Source organism: Myxine glutinosa, chromosome 13, assembly GCF_964187855.1.
Source record: "Myxine glutinosa chromosome 13, kmMyxGlut1.1, whole genome shotgun sequence".
In the NCBI taxonomy this organism is placed as follows: Eukaryota; Metazoa; Chordata; class Myxini; order Myxiniformes; family Myxinidae; genus Myxine; species Myxine glutinosa.
This window is the reverse complement of record NC_136273.1, coordinates 34,312,169-34,338,939: the sequence shown is the minus strand read 5'-3', so window position 1 is coordinate 34,338,939 and position 26,771 is coordinate 34,312,169. Positions and strand designations below refer to the sequence as shown.

The 26,771-nt window shown below is 45.8% G+C and overlaps 1 protein-coding gene across 3 annotated transcripts in view; it reads right to left on the bottom strand.

Moving 5' to 3' along the window:
* The window catches only part of LOC137438829 (regulator of G-protein signaling 3), a 305,803-nt gene that overhangs the window by 149,137 nt on the left and 129,895 nt on the right, over nt 1–26,771 (bottom strand). For all 3 annotated transcript variants that reach the window (XM_078767307.1, XM_078767304.1, XM_078767306.1), the window contains exon 5: nt 23,425–23,493. In XM_078767307.1, coding sequence (XP_078623433.1) covers nt 23,425–23,493 — 69 coding nt within the window. The remainder of the gene's footprint in view (nt 1–23,424; nt 23,494–26,771) is intronic.

The following is a 26,771-nucleotide window of genomic DNA, read 5'->3' as shown; positions in this document are numbered from 1 at the left end:
ACACACCTCCTCCTTCGCACACCGTACCTGTGGTGTTTCAATGGAATTAACTACCGGGACGCCCTTTTTACCTTTACACAACTCTGGAGGCAGGAGGCGCAGAATAGACAATAATAATAATAAAGCACACAATAAAAAAAATACCATCCTCATATCCGCAACAATATATATATATATGTATATATATTGTTACGGACACGACTTTGATGTTATGGTGGGCCGAGCGGAATGGCCGCCGTGTTCGCACAAGTTACCCGATTATACTCGAACCTTGGCCGAGTCGCGCTACGCTAAATCAATTGAGGAAAGGACACAACGGCTGGGTTTAAAATGACACGACACCAGGGGTACGGTTCTCAAGACCTCAGGAGGAGGTTATAATATTGCGGAAGGTTAGATTACAAAGACAAGAGAGACAGCATAGAAAGGTGGGCACTTAATTACGGTCTTATAGTAGCCCCGACAGACGACAGATAAACAGGACAAAACTGACTCACACGGGGATTGATGGCAAGGAAAGGCGGGTAGTCGATGGCTCAAGGTGCACTCTTGGCTCAGGGACAGAATCGACCCGGTCCGGTTCAAAGATGCGGGGAGGTCGCTCAGCGCTCGGAGGTCGCGACTTGTCTTTCCAAGCTGGGGGCGCATCTGACCTCACGTCCGGTAAGTGGCTGCGCATATCCGGCGGGGAGTGACACGCCCTCGGCTCGTTAGCTCCGCCCCAGATGGAATCGGCCCGCCGCTTCTCACTGGCTGCGGGGGGTTACCGGGCTCCGCCCCTGACGAGGAGCTGACAGCCAGCCCCTTCGTGGTAACCCCGTGGAGCGCATGGGCAATGGCGGCTAACCAAGCCGGAGTGAGGACGCACACTCCCCGCGCCGCGCCGCGCCGCCCCCCTCTGTTGTTGTAGTTGTTGTTGTAGTTGTTGTTGTTGTTGTTGTTGTTGTTGTTTCATGGGGAAGATGGGAGGAGGTATGGGGAGGTCCTAAACTCACTACTGGTGCCATACAATCACATTCTGGTGCAACGAAGAGTCAGAATTAATGGAAACGAGTCCTTAACTGACAGACTAATAATAACTAGCAAGAGGTCCGAAAGTTGTCTACGTGAGATGCGGTGGACCTGGGCACGACATTTAATGGGGGAAGAAGGGGAAGGTCGGTTCTACAGAGTGTTGTTTACAGACAATGGGACTAGGGAATGGGGGATTGGGGATAGTTGGGGAGTATTGGGGAAATAGGGGAATATTTACAAGCGGATATGGAGGCCAAGTCCCATATCCGCAACATTTCACCCTTCTCTACCCTCGGGGCGTCCCGACCCGATAAATTTTTACCTATTTTAGTGTGGCACTCAGATGTAGTTCCCTCTACTATTAACTCTACCCTGAGTGCGACAGTTTTACAGATATTCACAAATGAGTAAATATGTCCCCCTGCGACGTTGCACCCTCCTCCTCACAGAAACACACCCACAGGATAACCGAATCACGGAAAGAATTCGCAAACTAAACATACAGCCGGTAGGGAGCATTATTTACACAAGACTACGCTGATATTTACACTACGATCCAGGACCTGTTTTTGGAGGGACACATGCAGATGTTATGCATAGAGAGAGCACGCATGCCAGCATCGATACACCAACCCACGAGTGCTCTGTGGCCTTACGGCCTTTAATAATGTGCAGAGCACCCCTTCCAAGCACCAAAAGCACCACCCCATCACACAGTCAGCACCATCCGGTGCACCAATAAAATGTTTAATGATCATGGTGTGGTGTCGCAGCCGGCCGATGTTCTGCCGCTGGTCTTGCCTTCGTGTGGTGCACTTGGCCTTCGTACTTCTTTCAAAAATAAAGAAAGGCGCCAACCGCGTCCATTTCTTTATTGTGGCCGTCAGGGGACCAACTATTAGTGGTTCACCTGTTTGGCATAGGTGCCACGTTGACCCAGAGGTCCATCAATGGGTGGTGCTTGGCCGCAAAAGACTGCGGTCCATTGTGGGTGGCCACCAAAATTGCGGTCCATATGGTGTATCGATCCAGGCAGCAAGCAGCGAAAGTGCAGGCCCACAACTGCGGAGCCAGCACCTCTCTCTCCTCTCTCTCTGCCCCAAAGCCAGATCCTCGGAGGTGGGAGACAAAAGAAGCAGACAAGTGAGTAAGGTGGTAAGGGCGCAAAAGTGCACGCAACATTAGGTAATGCACACTAGGGGCACATGGGAACCAGGTGAGACAGGTACGTTCCTACCGTACGCCCCCCCCCCCCCACCAGGTAACCTACATGGCCCCTCCCTTACCCATAACTGCATCCACAAAACACAACACTACCCATAAACATCTATTTTACAAATCAACAAACGTCCCTACTGTCTTCCCCGTTCCTCCCATAAACCAAATTCATCTTCTCTCCCTCCTAACCAATCAAATTTGCCATTTTCAACTCTCATCAAAATTTGCCATCTCCAACTGAACATCAAAATTTGCCATTACCAATTCATCATCAGTCCCTCCTAAGGAGGGAGAGATGGAATCACCCCAATGTCTCATCCACGTCGTGATGCGTCTCACCAATCCACACAGCAATTCTTATTTCCTGCACACAGAACAAAGAAAACACAGGTGTGGAGTCATCATCACCACAGGTAAGTGGCTGCGTATGGTGCGACAGGTTCATCAATCCTAACTATTTCCTAAATGACTTTAACAACTTTACATTACCCGGGGTCTTTCTCCTGCCAAACCATTGGCCCTCTTACACTATGGGTTCTAAAAACCAATTCCCATTGACCTAACTGTGGTGCTTTTCAATTTGGGGTCTCACTCCCCCGATTCATCTCCCGGTGCCCTCGCACAATTTCTGGGCCGCGACGTGTACCTCTCCCAGCGGGTCTACCCACCTGCACACCTCCACCACTGCAGTTGCCTCCGAGCTTACCTGCTCCTTACCCTAACCTAACTACCTGGGGAAGGCCCTCTGGCGCTCTCCCCACTCGGTGCCCTCTCTGGCACTGGGCTACCCGGGTCCGTCCTCCGGATCCTCGGGCCCCATCCACAACTCTACCGGCTCCCAGAGCCCACCTGCGGCCTCACCTGGCCGACATCCTCACAGTGGTGGAGTGCCCAAACCAACTACACACACTAACAGGCTACACGCCCAGCCATTTCCACAACACTAATGCACCCATCCACAATACCATTCTGCAACCGCACCACAAATGCCAATATCCAACCACAATTTACCTATACCCTCTACCTAACACTTACACTACCCGCCCCGGGTATCCGTGATGGGGGTCCACTCTTCCCCCATTCACACCTTCGCACCATGCACACCACTCCGTACCACTTACTCCAACTCTCTCCACACACCTGTACTTGCACACCTGTGCTCTCACACCTGGTGCCACCTGCACCCTTCTCTCCCCAAGCGCATTCGCTCTGATCCACAACACTCACTACTCATACACTGCTCCACACACCTGTCCAGTTGCACACCTGTGCAATCACACCTGTTCAATTCTCACACACACGGCATCATCTCAGCTAACTACTCCCTTCTGAAACTTGCGCTTCCCAGTCGTCCCTTTAAACTATTGCGCTCCCACGTCATTATCATCCACACTAATCTACCTGCGTCCCCACTACAGGTATCAGTCACTAACTAACCTTAACGTTACCTACTGTCATCTTCTAGGGCCCTATCCATATAACCTAACCCACCCGGGCTAGTTTTCACTGCCATACACCCCATAAGCTATTGCGCATTTGCCCCACATGGGAAGGGTGGCAGGGATGCCACCCTTACCCACCGGGCCCATCGCTCACTACCAATTTTGCTCATCAAATTTCAACAAATCAAAAATTTGCCACTCACTACCCATCATCTGCCAATCATTACTGCCACTCCTTTGCCAATCATCAAATTTTGTTTTTCTCTAATTTCGGGGCCAAAATACTATCCTCATCACACAGTCTACTCACTACTGCCTCTCGGTGCGCCAATTCCTGTCCAAAGCCCGGCTTCGTAAAGCCAAGCAATGGATGCTGGTTGTTTTGTGCCGGCGGCTGGATGCGTCCGGCATTCGGGGCAGGGACGGGGGCTTACCCGGGCCGAGATCCCACGCACCACCTCGGCGTGGAGCCATCCAATGTCCCGATCTCGACCTGCCGGACTGCCTCAACAAAAAGTGGTCGCCATGACGACCCTTTCTATCGGGCTGCCCGCTCCGCCTAGTGGAGCACGGACGCGGCCGTTCAAAGCGAGGCCCAGCACGCACCGAGGGCCCGATTCGGCTAAAAGTCGCTCTAACCTCTAAACCGGTTACCGTCGATGCTTCACCTGGACGCTTACACCCCGCAGCCCGTTCCTTGCTCACACATCCAGCCGTTTCCATGCTCCTCGTACCTTTCCTTACACACCCAGGTACACCCATTCCACTCACAGCCTTGGTCACACACCTGACCACCGAATACTTTGGCACACATTCGTTGGTCGCACACCTCACCAACACACCTCTTCGCGCCCCCTCCTCTGTGACAATCACAGGTGTGCTCTCATTCGCACACCCAACCACGTGCCTCACTACCAATTCCAGCGTGCATTCCCACTCACGCTCTACCATTCCAGGTGTGCTTCCTTTCTCACCTGTCACAACCAACTCACACTCCTTGTCACTCTCACTACTCTCACTTCCATTCTTGACAGCGCACTCACCCTTACTCTTGACAGCGCACTCTTTCCTCATGCACCCGTCCGTTACACACCTTCCTCGCGCACACTCTCCCGTCACACCCTCTGTAACACTCACCACAGGTGGACACTCTTCCTTACTTTTGACAGCGCACTCTTTCCCCATGCACCTGTCCGTCACACACCTTTCTCGCGCACACTCTCCCGTCACACCCTCTGTAACACTTACCACACCGCGCTTCCATGTGCCCCCTCGCACACGCGCTACGACCGACTCACTCTCGCCAGCACCCTCACTCCTTGGCACGCACTTTTTCCTCACACACCCCAGAGTCGGACTTTCTCGCACACCTCCTTTTTCGCACACCAGACCTGTCGCACACTTCACCAACGGCCTCTCACGAACACCCGGGTCCATCTCGACCCCCAAGCTTCTTAAATCCCCTGGCGCATCATACGCACGACCATATTGGTCACCACTTACACCGGGTCCTCTTCCTCTTCGCTTCTCCTCCATCACCTGCGAATCCCTCATCCGGTTAATGAGCACATCATCACGATCCAACCACAGACTTTGGACCAATTCTTTTACTTCCTCCTTTATCTCTTTCTTATCCTCTCTCCGTCGCTTCTTAATTTCGCTCACCCCTTCTTCCACTTCTTCTAATTTCTGCTTCACCTCCTTCATCTCTTCGTGCGCCCCTTTAAGTTCTTCCTCTAACTCCACTTTATTTTTTTCTATGTGCTCCCGCACCTCCCGCTCTTTAACCTCCATCACCTCTACCACCTTGTCCATTTTCCTCGTCAGGTCCTCATGTACCGCCTGACACTCTTTTTTAATTACCCCTACGTCCTTTTTCATCTCCTTCTGTGTCGATTTTAAACCCTCTATTACCGCTGTGTTCTTCTTTACCTGGTCCCCCAACTCCTTTTGTCCCACTGTCAGTTGTTCTACTCCCAGCGTCAACTCCTCTATACCCCCTTGCAGTTTTACAGTCCCCTTTCTCACCTCCTTCTCCATGCGCTCCTTACAGTGCCTCACCTCCTCGCGCACTCCTCCGACCTCCTCACTCACTCCTCTTCTGATCTCCTCTCCCATCACTTGCATCTCCTGCCCAGATGCCACCCTCATCTGCTCCATTTCCTCCCTGTGAGCATCCAGTTTGGTTTCTACCCCCATTCTGACCCCCTCTATCTGCTGCCCCATTTGTTTAACTTCCCTTTCCGCTTGGTCCCTCATGTCCCTCAATTTGCCTTCCATCCTGTTTTCTAACCCCTCTAACCCCTTTTGCATCCCTTCCATTTGATTCTCTTGAGCGGCCATTCTGTTTTCTACCCCCATTAACCCATTTCTCACCTCTTTTATCCCGTTGTCTAACCCCTCAAAATTGTCTAACTTCCCAAATTTCTTGTCTAACTCCTTAAAATTATTGTCTAACCCCTCACTGGTACCCCTCGCTTCGTCCCTCATTACCCCCATTTGGCCCTCCAATCGCTCACCCTGAGCATCCATCCGGTTCCCCATTACCCCCATTTGGTTTCCCATTACCCCCATTTGGTTTCCCAACCGCTCACTATCAGCCCTCATTCCCACCATTTGGTCTCCCATTTGTTCCATAAGGGCCTTCATTTGCAGGAGGAAAAGGTTCGAATCCACCAGCGGCGCTACCACGGTCGCGGGCGCGGTCGCCGTGGCCATGTGCGAGGCGCCGTTTTGTGCGTCTGCTACCCTCGCTGCTTCGCTCTCCTCACGTCCCTCAATTTGGTCCTGGACCGACCCTGCCTCACTCTCCTCTACCGGAACCCAGCCGACTTGGTCTGCCATAGCGCGACTTTCAAAATTCGGGTTTTTATTTTCGTAAAACAAAATCAAATTTCGCCGTTATAATTTCGAGCGCGGGAAACGCGCTCCGGATCGAATTCTACTTCCCAACACCAAAATGTTACCCTAATGGTACAATTGGTGTTCCAAAATTTGGGCCTAATAAATTTAGTCCCAGGTCCGAATCCGACACTCCTGACACCAATTGTTACGGACACGACTTTGATGTTATGGTGGGCCGAGCGGAATGGCCGCCGTGTTCGCACAAGTTACCCGATTATACTCGAACCTTGGCCGAGTCGCGCTACGCTAAATCAATTGAGGAAAGGACACAACGGCTGGGTTTAAAATGACACGACACCAGGGGTACGGTTCTCAAGACCTCCGGAGGAGGTTATAATATTGCGGAAGGTTAGATTACAAAGACAAGAGAGACAGCATAGAAAGGTGGGCACTTAATTACGGTCTTATAGTAGCCCCGACAGACGACAGATAAACAGGACAAAACTGACTCACACGGGGATTTATGGCAAGGAAAGGCGGGTAGTCGATGGCTCAAGGTGCACTCTTGGCTCAGGGACAGAATCGACCCGGTCCGGTTCAAAGATGCGGGGAGGTCGCTCAGCGCTCGGAGGTCGCGACTTGTCTTTCCAAGCTGGGGGCGCATCTGACCTCACGTCCGGTAAGTGGCTGCGCATATTCGGCGGGGAGTGACACGCCCTCGGCTCGTTAGCTCCGCCCCAGATGGAATCGGCCCGCCGCTTCTCACTGGCTGCGGGGGGTTACCGGGCTCTGCCCCTGATGAGGAGCTGACAGCCAGCCCCTTCGTGGTAACCCCGTGGAGCGCATGGGCAATGGCGGCTAACCAAGCCGGAGTGAGGACGCACACTCCCCGCGCCGCGCCGAGCCGCCCCCCTCTGTTGTTGTAGTTGTTGTTGTAGTTGTTGTTGTTGTTGTTGTTGTTTCATGGGGAAGATGGGAGGAGGTATGGGGAGGTCCTAAACTCACTACTGGTGCCATACAATCACATTCTGGTGCAACGAAGAGTCAGAATTAATGGAAACGAGTCCTTAACTGACATAGACTAAGAATAACTAGCAAGAGGTCCAAAAGTTGTCTACGTGAGATGCGGTGGACCTGGGCACGACATTTAATGGGGGAAGAAGGGGAAGGTCGGTTCTACAGAGTGTTGTTTACAGACAATGGGACTAGGGAATGGGGGATTGGGGATAGTTGGGGAGTATTGGGGAAATAGGGGAATATTTACAAGCGGATATGGAGGCCAAGTCCCATATCCGCAACAATATATATATATATATATATATATATATATATATATATATATATATATATATATATATATATATATATATATATATATATATATATATATATGTATATATATATATATATATATGTATATATATATATATATATATATATATATATATATATATATATATATATATATATATATATATATATATACATACATACACACACACACACAGACTTGGCATTTAATATGGAATATTTTTTTTGTGGGGGTGAACTTACTTTTCAAGATGTCTTCGAACCAAAAGTTCATTGGAATTATGTTGAAATTATTCTAGATTTTGTTGATGTGACCTTCAAAAGAAACAAAAACCACATTTGACATTTCGAAACAAATAAATTGATCCTTGAAAGTGATGTAAACTGATATCAAACTCAATTCATGGACAGTACTGTGTTAAACTTCTGTACGTTTTCCAGAAGTATCTCTTTATTTTGCACAATCGCCAATTTTTTTTTTTTACAAAAACAAAAGTTAAATTATGACTGGGATTACCGACAGTGAAATTACAGTTCAGTACTTCGTGTAACCCCCACGAGCATTCAGGAGGGCACGTACACGTTGAGGCATGCTGTTCATGAGATTTGCCAAGGTTTGGACAGGAATCGCTTGCCATGCAGAGACAATAGCCTGCTGCAATTCACGCACAGACGTCGGCTGCTGGTCCAAGTGGTCGATTTGACGCGTTAATTCTGCCCACATGTTCTCTATCGGATTCATATCCGGGGACATGGCAGGCCACTCCATATGCTCTACACCACGGTCAGCAAGAAAGTGTTGGATCATGCGAGCACGATGAGGCCGTGCATTGTCATCTTGGAAGACAAAGTTTCTTCGAAAGGCTGCACGAGCAAATGGAAGCAATGTTTCTTCCAGAATGGCCCTGTACTTGAACTGGTTCAGGTTTCCATTCAGAACAACCAGGTCAGTTTTTCCCCCTGCATGAAAAGCAGCCCAAACGGTCACCCCACCACCTCCAGCTTGGACTCTTGGCACTATACAATCTTTGTTGTAGGCTTCATGCACTTGTCTGCGCACTCGGACGCAGCCATCTTGACGATAGACCAGAAATCTAGACTCGTCACTGAAGATCACGTGATTCCAGTGTCCTGGCTGCCATTGACGGTGCTCTTTGGCCCACTGCAATCGGCGCTGGCGGTGTTGTCTGGTCAGGTGTGGCTTTCTCAGGGGACGCCTGGCACGATAGCCTGCTTGAACCAGTCGTTGGTTGACTAGCCTTCTGGATACAGGCACATTTGTCAGTTGCTGCCACTCAGCCCGAAGCCGATTAGCTGACTTGGTACGGCCATTGCGGACTAACCGGTGCAGCTGGCGATCATCCCTCCTTGTGGTTCTGCGGGGACGTCCTGGCCTCGGTATTGGAGTAGGGACACCCCTCTGAGCATTTCGTTTCAGGATCTTTGACACCTGACCTTGAGTGATGCCATACTGCCGAGCAATAGCACGCTCTTTCATGCTGTAATTTCGTAAAGCCACCACTCCATGACAAACAGCATTGTCGAGTTGACGGACCATCTCCAGAGGAAGCGGCAATAACTTTTGGAGACGTGCAGCAGTTGTTTTCCACTAATACAGAACGTAACAACCCTTGTATACCCGACTGTGAAGCCAATCGTCAAATGCACCTGCCCGTACATTTTGTCACACCACCTGTGATTTCATCCTGTTGTTGACTTCTTGCTGTGACAGACAATCAGTGACATGGTTCGTTTAACAAATAAATCACCAAAGTGTAAAAGAAACTCACCAGATTGATATACTGAGTTAAGAAAGTAAACCCGTCAAGAAAAAAAAAAATCCATATTAAATGCCAAGTCTGTATATATATAGTGTTGTGGATATGAGAATTGTGTTTTTTTATTGTGTAATGAATTGTAAATACAACCCTCCTGCCTCCATTCTGTGTATAAAGGTCAAAGGGCGTCCCTTAGTTAGGTCATATACCATCACGTAGCCAAATCATAGATTTCCTCCTTGTTGGTAGTTATTTCCTTATTGTGAGTATTAGGTTAAGGCTATGTCGTCCATTAACTAATACTCAATTGCACCGAATTCAAATAGATAGATCCCCTTTCATTCCCATTCCCAAAGCCTCTACTGCCAACTGCATTTGCCGCCATTGCCACGCGGTCGGCTCGGAGAAGAAAGGCGTGTCTCCACCTCGTAATAGAGGGGAGGAGTGAGCCAGCCCCGAACAACCAACCAAGCACGAGGGGTTTGGCTTGAGAGGGCGGAGGAAGAGCGATCGGGGAGGTTCGAAGAGGTTCAAGGGTGGGGCTATATATAACCCACGGGAGACGCCCCCACCTCAGATGAGTTCTGAGTTCTGCAAAAAGAAGATACACCAGAGATACGGCAGAGGAGTCCAGGTGCGTGAGAGAGTTGGCAGTCCACCGGGAGAGAGTTGAGTGGAGTTGATCAGTTCAGTGGAGGAGGAGCAGTGAGGTTGAGCGCAGGAGGAGCAGTGAGGTTGAGCGCAGGAGGCGGAGGACACGTGATACCGCTGCCGGTGTGAAACCGATTACGTGGAGCTGCCGGCTCCTCGCTGCCAGCCGAAGCGGAGCTGTGTTTGCCGGGTTTTCGCCTCGACCCCGAAGCGTGGATCGGAGCGGGCGCTCGAAGCTGGACCCCGACGCCTACCATCTGCCGGGACCCTCCTTCCAGTCTTTCAGCCCTGCCATTCCATCCTTCTTGTGTACGTGAGTTTGTTCGGTGTGTCTTGTCCTGGGGTATCAGTTAAGCCTGTTTGGTTAAGCTAGAGTTTCACTGTGTCCTTCTGGTCCGTCCCTCTTTCTGTCTTTATTTTCGTATCCTTCCTTCTCCTTGGTTTCTTTGGTCTTGTAAATAGTAGTAATAAATTATAGTCGTATTTCAAACCCTTTTTGTCTTCTTCTTCTTCACATCCGTCGTCTTTGTCTTTTCCCCATTGAATACCTGCGGCACGATTTGACCAACGTTAAGGAATCGGGTCTAGTCATTGTTAACGGTTCGGGCCGCGGCTGCCATCCGCTCGGCAAATTAACATCTTATCCGCGGTCACGAACGAAGCTGCCCACCGGCCTTTCCGGAGGTCTCGGTGCAGCTTCAGGGACCACGTCGGTCAGTAACAAACGAGGGGACTAATCCCCCCTCAAAGGTGAACCATAGGCTGACGTTGGGTTCCGTAACAATATATTGTGATGGATTTGAGAATTGTGTTTTTGTGTATATGGAAACATCACCCTCCTTCCTCCATTTGTTGTGTATAAAGGTCAAAGCTCGTTCCCGTAGTTATTCCATATACAATCACGTAGCCAATCATATATCCTTCTAAATAGTTAGCTCCTTATTCTATGTAGTTCAAGGCTCTGTTCCCATTAGTTAATACTCCATTGCACCGAATCAAGTAAGGATAGCTCCGCTTCAATGACATTTTTCAGCCGAACTCTCCCTCTGGGTAACGAAGCTTAACAAGCGTGGGGTGCGCGGCTCCTCAACTGGCCTGGCTTGGGAAGCGGCGTTCGCCGCTATGATGAAGATGTGCTCCGTGCTCTGTTTGAACAGGAAGGGCGGGGTCGCCTGGAAGAGGCGCGCCACGAGGGGCGGGGTGTTCAGCCCCATGCCCAAGTAAGGACACAAGCCCGTGGCTCGCCACGAGGGGCGCGCCGTTCGACTCTCTGCCCAAATAAGGTAGCAAGACCATGCCATTGCCTTATAAGGGCACGAAACAGAGCACGGAGGAGGGCGGTACCGAAACTGACGAGGGCGTCAGCCCCGCGCTGGAGATTGAAAAGAGAGATATACGTGCGACGATTGTAAAAAGCAGGAGATTGAGGGAGAGAGACGCGTGAGACGATTCCGAGGGAGGAAAGGACCGCAGCAGAGGACAAAAGAGCCCGAGGCGTGTCAAAGGAGGGCGAGATACGTGTGCCACTGCCGCCTTGCTCGCTCCCAGCCCGGGAAGGACCTGCTTGCTGTGCACCCTGCCAAAACCTTCCAGTTTGTGGTCCGACCTGAACCTTCTAATCCCTCCAGCCAATCCACCCTTCATTCCCCATTTGTGTGAGTCTGTCTTTGTTTGTTCTGTCCTGGGTTAAGTAAGACTGTTTATAGGTAAGCTAATTTGCACTGTGTTTCTTCTTCTTCTGTATTTTATTTTATTATCTTTCCTTCTTCCTTGGTTTCTTTCGAATTGTAAATACAGTCATCCCTCGCTATATCGCGGTTCACTTTTCGCGGCTTCGGTACATCGCGGGTTTTTCTCGCTAGTATATGTAAAATTATATCGCGGATTTTTCGCTATATCGCGGGATTTTTCGGTATAAATGTATTTTTATATACTATTATTTTAAATATTTTTGTGGTAAAATAAGCATTTTCTAGCCTAAAAAATTAAAAAACGTAAAAAAATAAGAAAAATACAGTATTTAAAACATATTACAAGAAATAAAATACTGTACATAGTGTACAGTAGAAGGAGACAAAGAGACAGAGTCGTGCATATGGAAAATGCAGATGCGGCAGCTTCCACTTGCGCTAGTTACCCACGTAATGGGTAACTGTAATGCTCTTTCTGGCTGTGCAGTACATTCATCATCGTCATCACCTTCATCGTCATCAGTACTGCACAGCTAATTCATCATCATCTTCATCACGCAAGTTGTAGTATTGAAGAGCCGGGGCTCTTGCTTGATACGGACGAAATGACGGGCAAGACACAAACTCGTCCGAGAAGATATTTATTCTCAAAACCAACTCGGGAACACTGAAAAGCCCGTTTATCGGGCTGAATTATAAAGCACAACCAGAAACTGAAAGCCACGCCTCTCAAGTCTCAAGCGTGGCGTGCTTGGTGGTCACGTGATCAACAGGTGTAGCTGATTATACCCGCACGCGCGGCACGCTTTGGCGGTCACGTGACCAGCCACTCTGGCGCCGGGGATCCCCGCCGGTGACGTCACCGGCTGGAGCAAGGAGATTCTAATGCTGGTCTTGCTTGGGGAACCCATGGGTCGCTACAGTATCTTCAATGGTGAGTACCCATTAGAATTTTACATGTTGTTAAAATTACGTATGTTTAAGAGTGTAAAAAGTGTTTAAGAGTATAGGAAGTGTTTATAAGAGTATGGGAAAGGTTAATAAGAGTGTGGGAAGGGTCATAAAGCTTTAAAATATATATAAATAATAAAATAAAAATATGGTCGCTACTTCGCGGATTTTCGTCTATCGCGGGGGGTTCTGGAACGTAACCCCCGCGATAAACGAGGGATCACTGTAGTGGCAATAAATTATATTCGTATTTCCTACTTCTGTCTTCCTCTTCTTCACATCCGTCGTCTTAGTGATTTCCCTATTGAAAACCTGTGGCACGATTTGGCCAACGTTTCAGGATCGGGTTTAGTCTTTGCTAATGACTCGAACTTCGGGTTGCTAAAAACCGCTCGGCAACTAGACCATCCAAACCGGGGTTCGAGCGGTACTTGCCTCCTTGTTCTGCGGAGGTACGGATAAAGGTATTCGGGATAAACCCTGGACCCATAACCCTGATCCGTTCCATCCCGCGGGAGAGCGTTACAAGTACCAGGAGCGGAGCCGGTCAGCTTAACAAGACAAGGGGCTAACCACCTCTTGCTAAGGGGGAAGAGCCGTACTCCGTATCCGTAACAATATATATATTGTTGCGGATCTCGATCTCGTCGACTTACTGAGGGGGAGTTAAGCCCTGCTCCCCCTCGAGCTTCGAGTCCACGAGGCCACCCCCACGCTATACTCGTGGTGGACGGATTGCTGGGCAATTCCAGCCGCCGAGCCCGCAGCTAACGCGTGGAAGGTTTAACGGTCACGACCCGAGTACCTTTGACACATGCAGCCGTGAGAACGGGGGCTGAACCTCGCACGAGTCACGCTGGTCTTTAACGCCCGAGCGGTTGTGCTCGTGCCGTAAACACTATGAACCCGATCGAGCAGTTTTAACTCGTGCAATGCTAGGCCAATGGTGAAAGGACGAAGACGGCCAGGTTGGAAACAAACCACAGGATTTATTTACAAATGTACAATAGTTATAGAAAATGGACACAGTGGAGAACCTTAACAGCCTTACTTACGTTCTCGGACAAGGGCCCTCAGACTTGTTCGGGGAAGGGGGGGAAGAGGGGAACGTGCACAAAGCGCGGCCGCTTGGTGCAGTTCGCCTGGACGGCGCGTTTGACGGATCCCCCCCAAGGATGTTCGCGGCAGGGACGTCGATCACAGTCGTGCACGTAACGGGAATCCGAGGAGCGTATCCCGAAGTCAGCGAGGCAAGGCACACGTGCAGGGAGTCCAGGCAGACGTCGTCAGGGCAGAGAGCGCGTTCAGAGTGCGAATCCAGAGAGAGAGTTCGGGGGTCCGGGCCATTTTTTATAGCCCCCGGAGCCCCACTAGAATGTTCCACGGGCCTCCACTGGCCGCCGGGGGTCACGTGTCGTGACAGCCCCTCATTAGTCACTCCCCTTAGCTCTCATTGGCTGCCGTTATTGGCCATTCCCTTTAGCTCCCATTGGCCGCCGTTATTGGCCACTCCCTTTAGCTCCCATTGGCTGTTCGCTGCTTACCAGCCACGCCCTCCAGCTCCTCCCTCGGGCCTCCTAGACTTGTCCTAGGCCCATGACATGGCATTCCAGGTTTCAATGAGGCCTACCCTTACTCTACCTGCCTCAACGCATACTAACACTAAGAAGGAGACTACACTTGACATTTAGTAAGAAATAACTGACTAAGTGAGGCTACATGTTGTGGTGCAACTAACTATAGGGGGGTTGCCTTTATTCCCAAAACCGCAACAATATATATATATATATATATATATATATATATATATATATATATATGTATTGCATTCTGATAAATCATTGACAAACCACAGGTTTTAAAGTCGTGTCTCTACTTGGTACCAGGAATATTTGTTGTGGGTCTGTGTTTCCCCATCTCTGTTCAGTTACCAAAAAGTCTCAATTTAAGTAAATAATTCAGGATTCCTCAAATATTAAGGAGGACAAAGATAAAGTGAGACATAACTTCAACAGTGAAACAGCACAGCATGATTGCAATGTAAACTACAAAGCATCTGAAAATGCAAAGTCCGTCTGCATCCGTTTATATTCTTCTTCCGTATGCTCAAATAACAAAACCAGTTTAAAAAAAAATACAAAATGAAAATTGATGATTTACTATGCAGCCTTGACCTCAGAGCTTTAGATCAAAAAAAATACTCAGCTTCTCGCTTTTGATTGGTGAACGAATTCTTTTTTTTTATTTTTTTTTATGTTGAAGGCTCCAGTCACAGACTAGAAGTCCTCATCGAGGCCAGGCCTTAAATAACAGAGATGCATTGATAAATGTGAGGAGTAAAAATGAGTAAGAAAAGTGTATGATGAAAAGTGTGTGATGAAAAGAGTATGATGAAAAGAGTATGATGAAAAGTGTGTGATGAAAAGTGTGTGATGAAAAGTGTGTGATGAAAAGTGTATGATGAAAAGTGTGTGATGAAAAGTGTACGATGAAAAGTGTACGATGAAAAGTGTACGATGAAATGTGTATGATGAAATGTGTATGATGAAAAGTGTGTGATGAAAAGTGTACGATGAAAAGTGTACGATGAAATGTGTATGATGAAAAGTGTATGATGAAAAGTGTGTGATGAAAAGTGTGTGATGAAAAGAGTATGATGAAAAGAGTATGATGAAAAGTGTGTGATGAAAAGTGTATGATGAAAAGTGTATGATGAAAAGTGTGTGATGAAAAGTGTGTGATGAAAAGTGTATGATGAAAAGTGTATGATGAAAAGTTTATGATGAAAAGTGTATTATGAAAAGTGTATGATGAAAAGTGTGTGATGAAAAGTGTATGATGAAAAGTGTATGATGAAAAGTGTATGATGAAAAGTGTATGATGAAAAGTGTATGATGAAAAGTGTATGATGAAAAGTGTATGATGAAAAGTGCATGATGAAAAGTGCATGATGAAATGTGCATGATGAAAAGTGCATGATGAAATGTGCATGATGAAAAGTGCATGATGAAAAGTGCATGATGAAAAGTGCATGATGAAATGTGTATGATGAAAAGTGTATGATGAAAAGTGCATGCTGAAAAGTGTATGATGAAAAGTGCATGCTGAAAAGTGTATGATGAAAAGTGCATGCTGAAAAGTGTATGATGAAAAGTGTATGATGAAAAGTGCATGATGAAAAGTGTATGATGAAAAGTGCATGATGAAAAGTGCATGATGAAAAGTGTATGATGAAATGTGCATGATGAAAAGTGTATGATGAAATGTGCATGATGAAAAGTGTATGATGAAAAGTGTATGATGAAAAGTGTATGATGAAAAGTGCATGATGAAAAGTGTATGATGAAAAGTGTATGATGAAAAGTGTATGATGAAAAGTGTATGATGAAAACTGTATGATGAAAAGTGTATTATGAAAGGTGTATGATGAAAAGTGTATGATGAAAAGTGTATGATGAAAAGTGCATGATGAAATGTGTATGATGAAAAGTGTATGATGAAATGTGTATGATGAAAAGTGTATGATGAAAAGTGTATGACGAAAAGAATATGATGAAAAGAGTATGATGAAATGTGTATGATGAAAAGTGTATGATGAAATGTGTATGATGAAATGTGTATGATGAAAAGTGTATGATGAAAAGTGTATGATGAAAAGTGTATGATGAAAAGTGTTTGATGAATAGTGTATTTTTATTATTTTTTTTTGTATATTGAATCGAGGCTCGTGAAAGAGCTAACATTTATTTCACAAACAAATCAACCATGACAAACAAAATATATAAAAAGAGGGAGTGGAAGACAAGATGGGGAGAGAAGGGGAAGCACACAAACATAACATTTGAGAGCAGGGAGATGTGTGGGTGGGAGAGGGTTTGGGGGGAGGAGGCGTGGGAAGGGGGGGGGGGGTGGGAGAAGTATAAAACACAAGGACACCAAGGACTTCCCGGACAGAAGTTGGTATTTCAAAAAAGTGGATTTGGGGTGAAATTAGCGGGGGTAGAAAAGATCAAGGCTTTGGATGGGGGAAGATAAGAGATGGTGGTGAACAGCCGTTTTAAAGACCTGGAGGTATAGGATAAAACCTGGAGGTAATAGTGTAGGATAAAAAGTGAATGATGAAAATGTGTATGATGAAAAGTGGATGACGAAAAGTGTATGACATTTGTTTGCAAGAAAGAGAGGGTAAGGCGAGCACGGCAGCGATCGTTTGAGTGAGACAAAAAGTAAGACCAGCAATCCTGACACGGAGTGTATAAGATGGTTCCGGACACCATTTTAACGCTCCTAAGTCAGAACGGTAGTACTACCCTGAGCGGTTGCTGTTGACAACCTACTATTAAAAAAGCCGGTCCAACTGGATGGGCGTTTTTTTAGGAGACACCATCTCCGTACTGGATGGCCTAACGGGAGCACATCCGCCCTTTAACAGGTATTCCTTTTAGTCCTGCAGGGTGTCACAGTCACCCTCCCCACTGACAAGCTAGTGAGGGTAGTCGGTTTAGTCGCTAACTACCCGACCATGCGGCAGGTTGCACTGGATTACACGGATTACTTGTCAGTGGGGAGTAGCAGTCAAGAGACCGACCTGACTGAGAACAAATTTGGAAATTATTGAAATTTCGGGTCAATTGGATGAAAATTGACGATCGTTTGCAACCTTGACCTTTTGATCTTAAAAAAAATTAACACCAACGTTTTGATTAGTGAACCAATTTAGTGACCCGGTATGCAAATTCTTTAAATTTCAGGTCAATTGGGTGAAAATTGGTGACTTTATGCAACCTTGACCTTTGACCTTTTGATCTAAAAAAAACAAAAAAACAATCAGACACTACATTTTGATTGGTGAACAAATTCAGTGACACAATGTACAAATTCTTAAAATTTCAGGTGAATTGGATGAAAATTGATGATTTTATGTGAGGCTGACCTTTTGACCTTTTGATCAAATTATTAATTTGCCTTCTGCATATTCTCATAATAAAGCTTCGTTGAAAATTTGATGACAAAACTGAAATGGTAAATTGAAATTTCAGGTCAACTGGATGAAAATTGACGATTATATGTGATGCTGACCTTTGACATTTTCACCTTTTCACAAAATTATTAATTTGCCTTCTCCGTATTATCATAAATAAGCTTTGGTAAAAATTTGATGACAATAACTCAAATGTTAAAAGGTTGTGCCCCGGACAGACACAGACACAGACAGACAGAAGTGCTTGCAAAACCCCATATCCTGCTGTGCACGGAACGGAATAACTAGAGCTGCACTCGGTAGAGAGTATACCTCCTCCAAGCTGAACAGTTTACGTTTTGTATCAAACTGCTAGGCCAGATCTTCAGATCAATCAGTCCTCGTCACACACCCAACCTGTCCACCAAGTTTCGTCCGAATCCGTCCACAACTTTTTGACATATCCTGTTCACAAGCAGACAAACAGAGACAGACACCATAAGCTCCATCCACATTCAGTGGCGGAGGTAATAAACAAAATTAATCTGGTCATACCTGACAAACAAGGTGTACATTTCATAATTTTGCAACCCAATCTATCCAAATCTCTCCCAACTATAAGACACGCTAATTTGGTTAAATATACAAGGTGTGATTCATCATTTCACTCATTAACTGTGTGAGTTTGTGCAGTGCGATTGGTACGGTGTGTGGTGATGTGTGGTGATGATGATGTGATGATGATGATGATGATGATGATGATGATGATGATGTGATGTGTGATGATGTGATGATGATGATGATGATGTGATGATGATGATGATGTGATGACGATGATGATGTGATGTGTGATGTGATGATGTGATAATGATGGTGTGTGGTGATGTGTGTGGTGTGTGGTGTGTGGTGTGTGGGTGTGGGTGTGTGTGTGTGTGGTGTGATGTGATTCACTCATTCATTCAGATCAAAATCGTCCATCTATGCAAATTATTATGAATCCTACATTCACCATGAACCGTCTTTTCATTGTGGATGTCTCCACAACTTATTCCTGCACTCTCTGAACCCGATCCACAATCCAAGCTATCCACATCTCGCTCCACCAACGCCTCTGCGAAACCCAAATTAGGCATCCTAATGACCTTTCAACCCAATGTGCTATGATTATCATCCCAGAATTGTGAGGTACCACAATAATGAGTCTCCTCTATTTCCTGAAGATTCTTGAAGGGCATCCCGTCTGACCCGATTCACCGACCGGACGATTCAATTTGCAAGTGGTAATTATATTCTGCCAAAGAATCTAAAGCAATTAAACATGGATCACGAAATTTTGCCACCCATAAATGTACATCAATTTCTTTCCCTCCAAGGCCGTGCTTGACACAACCCTTTCCTAGTTAAGGGGCCGGAGCTTCATTTGCCAATTTCAAACCGTAATTTGATTCTGGAGAAAGAAATGTAACTTCTTGGAATGCATTTCAGTAGCAATGGCTGCCATATTCACAGAAGCATGGCAGATCTTCCCCTCAAAAAATACAAGTTGAAGCTACGTTTAGCAATCGCTCGGCTGGTTCTGTAATGAGACTCTGACATGCTTTACCAGTTGTAATCTGCAACGTGAACCCGGGTAATTCCATCTTTCTGGAGGAACATTTCCAATCACTGGATTCTGGTTTGCTAAACATTTGTGCAGGGTTATGGAAAGGCGATACTCCAATCGATTTCCATGTACCATTGGTCCATCTCCTGATTCATCGGAGCGAACACAGAACGTGTAACAAAGGAAGCGGGAGACACGAGGCGGAGAAAGAGGGAAGCACAACAACAGTAGGGAACAGGGACATCAGGAGATCTGTGGAAAAGAGAGGGCTGGGGCAGGGTACACAGGATAAACACTATTAACACGACAGGGGATTTCGGGAAAGAAAACAGGGAATTTGGAGGAAGTGGGTTTCGTTTGGATTAATGGGGGTAGAAAAGATAATTGTTTTCGATGGAATAACTCGCTGCCGAGCGCGAAGTCAGCAGGCCACGCCCGTTCCACTCACCCCCGCTCGTCCCTGTCGATATTGTTCACCAACACCGATGTGCCAAGCAAAGGAAAATGCGGCCATGCCTTCAATCGGAACCCCGCTCCAAGAGAGCACACAAATGCACCCGCCTTCCACGAACACCTCCAAGCCTCCAGCTCAAGAGGCACCGTGTAGGTGACTGCTATTTATGAACTCCAGATGCCGAGACAGAAAAGCCATGAGAAACCAAAATGTCGGGGAGACGACCGCTCGCCAACAAACCCAGAAGATGAGAGGAAGTCAAGAGGGGAAAATGTTGGGGAGAGCGTTCTTTTATACTCAAGGCTCTGATGTCATCCGTGCCTGCTCCACCAATCCAATCGTTCCATCTTAGCAGTCTTTGTGCCAATCAATCCCGGACCAATCACTGCTCTTCGGGGTGTGGCCTCCAGGACCTGCCTGCTTGTGTTGTGATGTGACGGCTGTGGCACCAGCTGTAGTTGAATGTCCCGGTTCCGGTTGCTTTTATTTAGTGTTATAAATGCGCGATTGCCTGGCTATGTGTGTGTGCTGCTGTTGTCATAAGGATCAGAGGAAAAATAACAGAGGCCATTACATACAAGGGATTAATTACCCATAATCCCTAACAAATTAACATAACCCCACCCCTCGTGATGGGAACAAAGATACGCGTTTACACGACATACGGTCCACCGGATCCCTACTTGTGATACATGGGGTTTCTTCTTCTTCACGACAGTCGTAGCACACTACCTATGCAATTCTACCTAGACTAAGGTAATCACTGTCTACCCCCTACAAACGTAACAGTATGTACAATTAGATGCGAACTACAATGTGAGTATGTCCATAAACTATGTACGTGGTGCCGTAGCCTTCAATTACAATGTGAGTACATCCATAAAGTATGTACAGGGTACGGTGGCCATCAATTACAATGTGAGTACGTCCGTAAAATATGCTCGAGAAAAGCACACAAAACAAGTCCTGATGAGGGTCCGGAAACTTTGATTGCTCTTTCTACAGACTTGGCATTTAATATGGAATATATTTTTTGTGGGGGTGAACTTACTTTTCAAGATGACTTAGAACCAAAGGTTCATTGGAATTATGTTGAAATTATTCTAGATTTTGTTAATGTGACCTTTAAAAGAAACAAAAACCACATTTGACATTTCAAAGCAAATAAATTGATCCTTGAAAGTGATGCAAACTGATATCGAACTCAATTCACGGACAGTAATGTGTTAAACTTCTGTGCGTTTTCCAGAAGTATCTTTTTATTTTGCACATTAGCCAATTTTTTTTTAACAAAAACAAAAGTTAAATTATGACTGGGATTACGGACAGTAAAATTACAGTTCAGTACGTCGTGCAACCCCCACGAGAATTCAGGAGAGCATGTACACGTTGAGGCATGCTGTTCACGAGATTTGCCAAGGTTTGGACAGGAATCGCTTGCCATGCAGTGACAATAGCCTGCTGCAATTCACGCACAGAGGTCGGCTGCTGGTCCAAGTTGTCGATTTGACGCGTTAATTCTGCCCACAAGTTCTCTATCGGATTCATATCCGGGGACATGGCAGGCCACTCCATATGCTCTACACCACGGTCAACAAGAAAGTGTTGGATCATGCGAGCATGATGAGGCCGTGCATTGTCATCTTGGAAGACAAAGTTTCCTCGAAAGGCTGCACGAACAAATGGAAGCAATGTTTCTTCCAGAATGGCCCTGTTCTTGAACTGGTTCAGGTTTCCATTCAGAACAACCAGGTCAGTTTTGCCCCCTGCATGAAAAGCAGCCCAAACGGGCACCCCACCACCTCCAGCTTGGACTCTTGGCACTAGACGATCTTCGTTGTAGGCTTCATGCACTTGTCTGCACACTCGGACGCGGCCATCTTGACGATAGACCAGAAATATAGACTCGTCACTGAAGATCACGTGATTCCAGTGTTCTGTCTGACATTGACAGTGCTCTCTGGCCCACTGCAATCGGCGCTGGCGGTGTTGTCTGGTCAGACGTGGCTTTCTCAGGGGACGCCTGGCACGATAGCCTGCTGGAACCAGTCGTTGGTTGCCTAGCCTTCTGGATACAGGCACATTTGTCAGTTGCTGCCACTCAGCCCTAAGCCGATTAGCTGACTTGGTACGGCCATTGCGGACTAACCGGTGCAGCTGGCGATCATCCCTCCTTGTGGTTCTGCGGGGACGTCCTGGCTTCGGTATTGGAGTAGGGACAACCCTCTGAGCATTTCGTTTCAGGATCTTTGACACCTGACCTTGAGTGATGCCATACTGCCGAGCAATAGCACGCTGTTTCATGCCGGAATTTCGTAAAGCCACCACTCCATGACAAACAGCATTGTCGAGTTGACGGACCATCTCCAGGGGAAGCGGCAATAACGTTTGTAGACGTGCAGCAGTTGTTTTCCACTAATACAGAACGCAACAACCCTTATATACCCGATTGTGAAGCCAATCGTCAAATGTACCTGTCCGTACATTTCGTCACGCCACCTGTGATATAATCCTGTTATCGACTTCTTGCTGCGAAAGACAATCAGTGACATGGTTCTTTTAACAAAGAAATCACCGAAGCGTAAAAGAAACTCACCAGATTGATATACCGAGTTCAGAAAGTAAACCCAAGTCAAGAAAAAAAATATATTCCATATTAAATGCCAAGTCTGTAGTTATAAAATGTCCTTACTTATTAAAACACTAATAGCTAGAAAGCATCCCAAAATGCAAACCCTCTACATGCACTTTGTACTCAAATTAAACTTGACGAAAACAACACCGAAAAAAAATGTTAAATTTATTAATTGGTGTTCTGCATGTTCTCAAAATAAAGGTTTGTCAAAAATTTGATGACAAATGCTCATATGGTAAACAAACCCCATCTCGCACTGTGCGATGAATGGAATAATAAGGCCTATTTGTACTCACTGTGACTTTGCCCTTTGACATTTTGACCGAATTATTCATTATTCTTCTCCATATTCTCATAACAATGCTTTGTTGAAAATTTGATGACAAAACCTCAAATGGTAAAAGGGTGATGACCTGGACAGACATAGCCTTGGACATAGTGACACATACCGAGACACATACTGAGACACACACACACACACACACACACACACACACACACACACACACACACACACACACACACACACACACACACACACACACACACACACACACACACACACACACACACACACACCTATTACGCTTCAAATTGTTGCTTGACCTATCAGAAAACCTCAAACAGAAAAAGAAATACAGTATGTGCAATATGTTTAATGTGCGTTAAATTCTTTGGAACACAAAAGTTTTTTTTATGATGTACAGTACTCATCTTTTATTTGAGTACAAGTGCCAGTTCGAAAATGGTCCAACACTAGTTTTTGTTTTTTTTAAACATTTTTCTCATGCATTGTAATTGGGGAGCAGTTGAGGGTCGTAAAGGTCGTAAAGGCAGATTTGCAATAAGAGTGAGAGACACATGGTCCAGACCTGGACATCTTATCCCGGTGCCAGATGGTGATAAGAAGCCTTTTTCTCTCATCGTCTGCTCCGAAGGGCCTGTAAATGGCACAGGAAGCACAGCATTGGAGTTCCGATAAAAACAGGATACCCTCTAAGAGGGAATAACTCGTTAAAGGTTTTTTCATACAAACAACATCTGGCACAAAGAGGTTTCCTTTTTAAAAGGCTGGCTTCGCCTGGCTGGGGTTCGGCGATTACACAGAGTAGCAAGTTTACTCGTGCTAAGCTTAGCAATATTTGGGGTGGGGGACAAGGCCTTAATTGAAGGCAGAATTTTGGGAGGGTCTCAAAAAGTTTTAGGTAGGCCAATCAGATGCTTTAAAAGCCTTGAAAGCTCCAAGAATCCTCAAATACATGTTTCTGAATAAATATTCCTCAATGATTAAGACTAGAATAAGACAAATGGACTTTATTTGGAAAAAATAAAGCAAAAAAATCAAAATATATTCATCGACTCTGAAATTTTGGGTAGATCTGGCATACCCAGAGATACAGAGATTGAGGCAGATTAAAGAGATTGAGGTATGAACAGATATTGAGGCAGATTAAAGAGATTGAGGTATGCACAGATATTGAGGCAAATTAAAGAGATTGAGGTATGCACAGATATTGAGGCAGATTAAAGAGATTGAGGTATGCACAGATATTGAGGCAGATTAAAGAGATTGAGGTATGCACAGATATTGAGGCAGATTAAAGAGATTGAGGTATGCACAGATATTGAGGCAAATTAAAGAGATTGAGGTATGCACAGATATTGAGGCAGATTAAAGAGATTGAGGTATGCACAGATATTGAGGCAAATTAAAGAGATTGAGGTATGCACAGATATTGAGGCAGATTAAAGAGATTGAGGTATGCACAGATATTGAGGCAAATTAAAGAGATTGAGGTATGCACAGATATTGAGGCAGATTAAAGAGATTGAGGTATGCACAGATATTGAGGCAAATTAAAGAGATTGAGGTATGCACAGATATTGAGGCAGATTAAAGAGATTGAGGTATGCACAGATATTGAGGCAAATTAAAGAGATTGAGGTATGCACAGATATTGAGGCAAATTAAAGATATTAATTCAGATTGAAGAGATTGAGGTATGTACAGATATTGAGGCAAATTAAAGATATTAATTCCGATTAAAGAGATTGAGGTATGCACAGATATTGAGGCAAATTAAAGATATTAATTCAGATTAAAGAGATTGAGGTATGTACAGATATTGAGGCAAATTAAAGATATTAATTCAGATTGAAGAGATTGAGGTATGTACAGATATTGAGGCAAATTAAAGATATTAATTCAGATTAAAGAGATTGAGGTATGCACAGATATTGAGGCAAATTAAAGATATTAATTCAGATTAAAGAGATTGAGGTATGCACAGATATTGAGGCAAATTAAAGATATTAATTCAGATTGAAGAGATTGAGGTATGTACAGATATTGAGGCAAATTAAAGATATTAATTCAGATTAAAGAGATTGAGGTATGCACAGATATTGAGGCAAATTAAAGATATTAATTCAGATTGAAGAGATTGAGGTATGTACAGATATTGAGGCAGATTAAAGAGATTGAGGTATGCACAGATATTGAGGCAAAGTAAAGATATTAATTCAGATTAAAGAGATTGAGGTATGCACAGATATTGAGGCAAATTAAAGATATTAATTCAGATTAAAGAGATTGAGGTATGTACAGATATTGAGGCAGATTAAAGATATTGAGGCAACAAAACAACAACAGGCATTTTAAGGCCATTTTCCCTGCGAGAGTGGGGGTTAGCCTTGCGGTCCCCATGACAATCTTCTCCATTTTGCCCTATTTTCTGCATCTCCCCTTGTTAACCCCCTTGCCCGCATTTCTTCTTCCACCATCTTTAGCCAAGTCTTTCTCGGTCTTCCCCGTCCTCTACTTCCTTCTACATTCATTTACATCACTCTTCTCAACCAGTCACTTTCATCCTTCCTCACACACATGACCAAACCAACTCAACCTGTTTCTCTTCACAGCATCAATCACAGGTTCTATTCCCATCATCTTTCACAATTCATCAATTGTCTTCCTCTCTCTTAACGATACTCCGCACATCCACCGAACGATTCGCATTTCCACCCGTTCCAGCCTTCGTTGCTGCTCTACATTCATTACCCATGTCTCGCTCCCATAAATCATAACACTTCTCACACATGCAGCATACACCTTTCCCTTCAGCTTCAATGACACTCCCCTCCTCATCAGCATGCCACTCAGTTCCCGAAACTTCTTCCATGCACATCTCACTCGAGCAACCGTTGCCGAGTCTGATCCACCTTCTCCATTCAGCATTTCTCCAAGGTAGCAAAATGTTTTCACACCTTCCAGCTTCACGCCGTCTCCAAGATCCAACTCAACATTTCCTCCATCTGCAGCTCCCTCTGTGAACACCTCACACTTGAATGTAGCTGCCACACTGGTTAATGACCCTCTCAGACCGTTACATTTTTGATGAACCCACTCAGCGCACATTGTACATTGAATGGAGTTCACTCCGACACCCTTCCTGCACACAGCACATGGCCACTTCCCAGTTCTTTCCACCTCACCACTTGCCATCACCTTCGTTTTTCCAATATTCACCTTCAGACCTTTTGCCTCCATACATTCCTTCCACTTGTTCATCCTCTCCTTCAGTCCATCCATACTTTCTGCAATCAATACCAGATTATCTGCACACAACAACTCCCACGGTAAACCCTCCTTTACGTTCTGAGCCAGCACCTCCATCACAGCTACAAATAGTAGTGGACTTAGTACCGACCCCTGATGCACTCCCACCTTCACCTCAAACTCACCACTGTTCCCGTCCTTCGTCCTTACAGCTGTGCACGCTCTTTTGTACATTGCCATCACTACTCTGATCAACCATTCCTCCACTCCTAACTTCCTCATTGCCCATGTCATTACTTTGCGTGGAACCCCATCGAATGCTTTCTCCAGTTCAACAAACCCAAGAAACAACTTCTTCCTCTTCTCCATGTACTTCTCCTGCAACTGCCTTACAATAAAAAGCGCGTCTGTCGTTCCTCTTCCTGGCATAAATCCAAACTGCATTTCGTCGATCTTCACCTTCTTCCTTATCCTCCTCTCCAACACCCTTTCCAATACCTTCATTCCATGCTCCAATATCTTTATCGCTCGGTACGAGACACACTCCAGAGGGTCACCTTTCCCCTTGTATAGAGGGACGAGGGTACTCAGTTCCAAATCCACTGGAATGCGGCCTTTTCACCACCAGATTACAGATCTCTGTCATTCTCTTCACACCCCAAC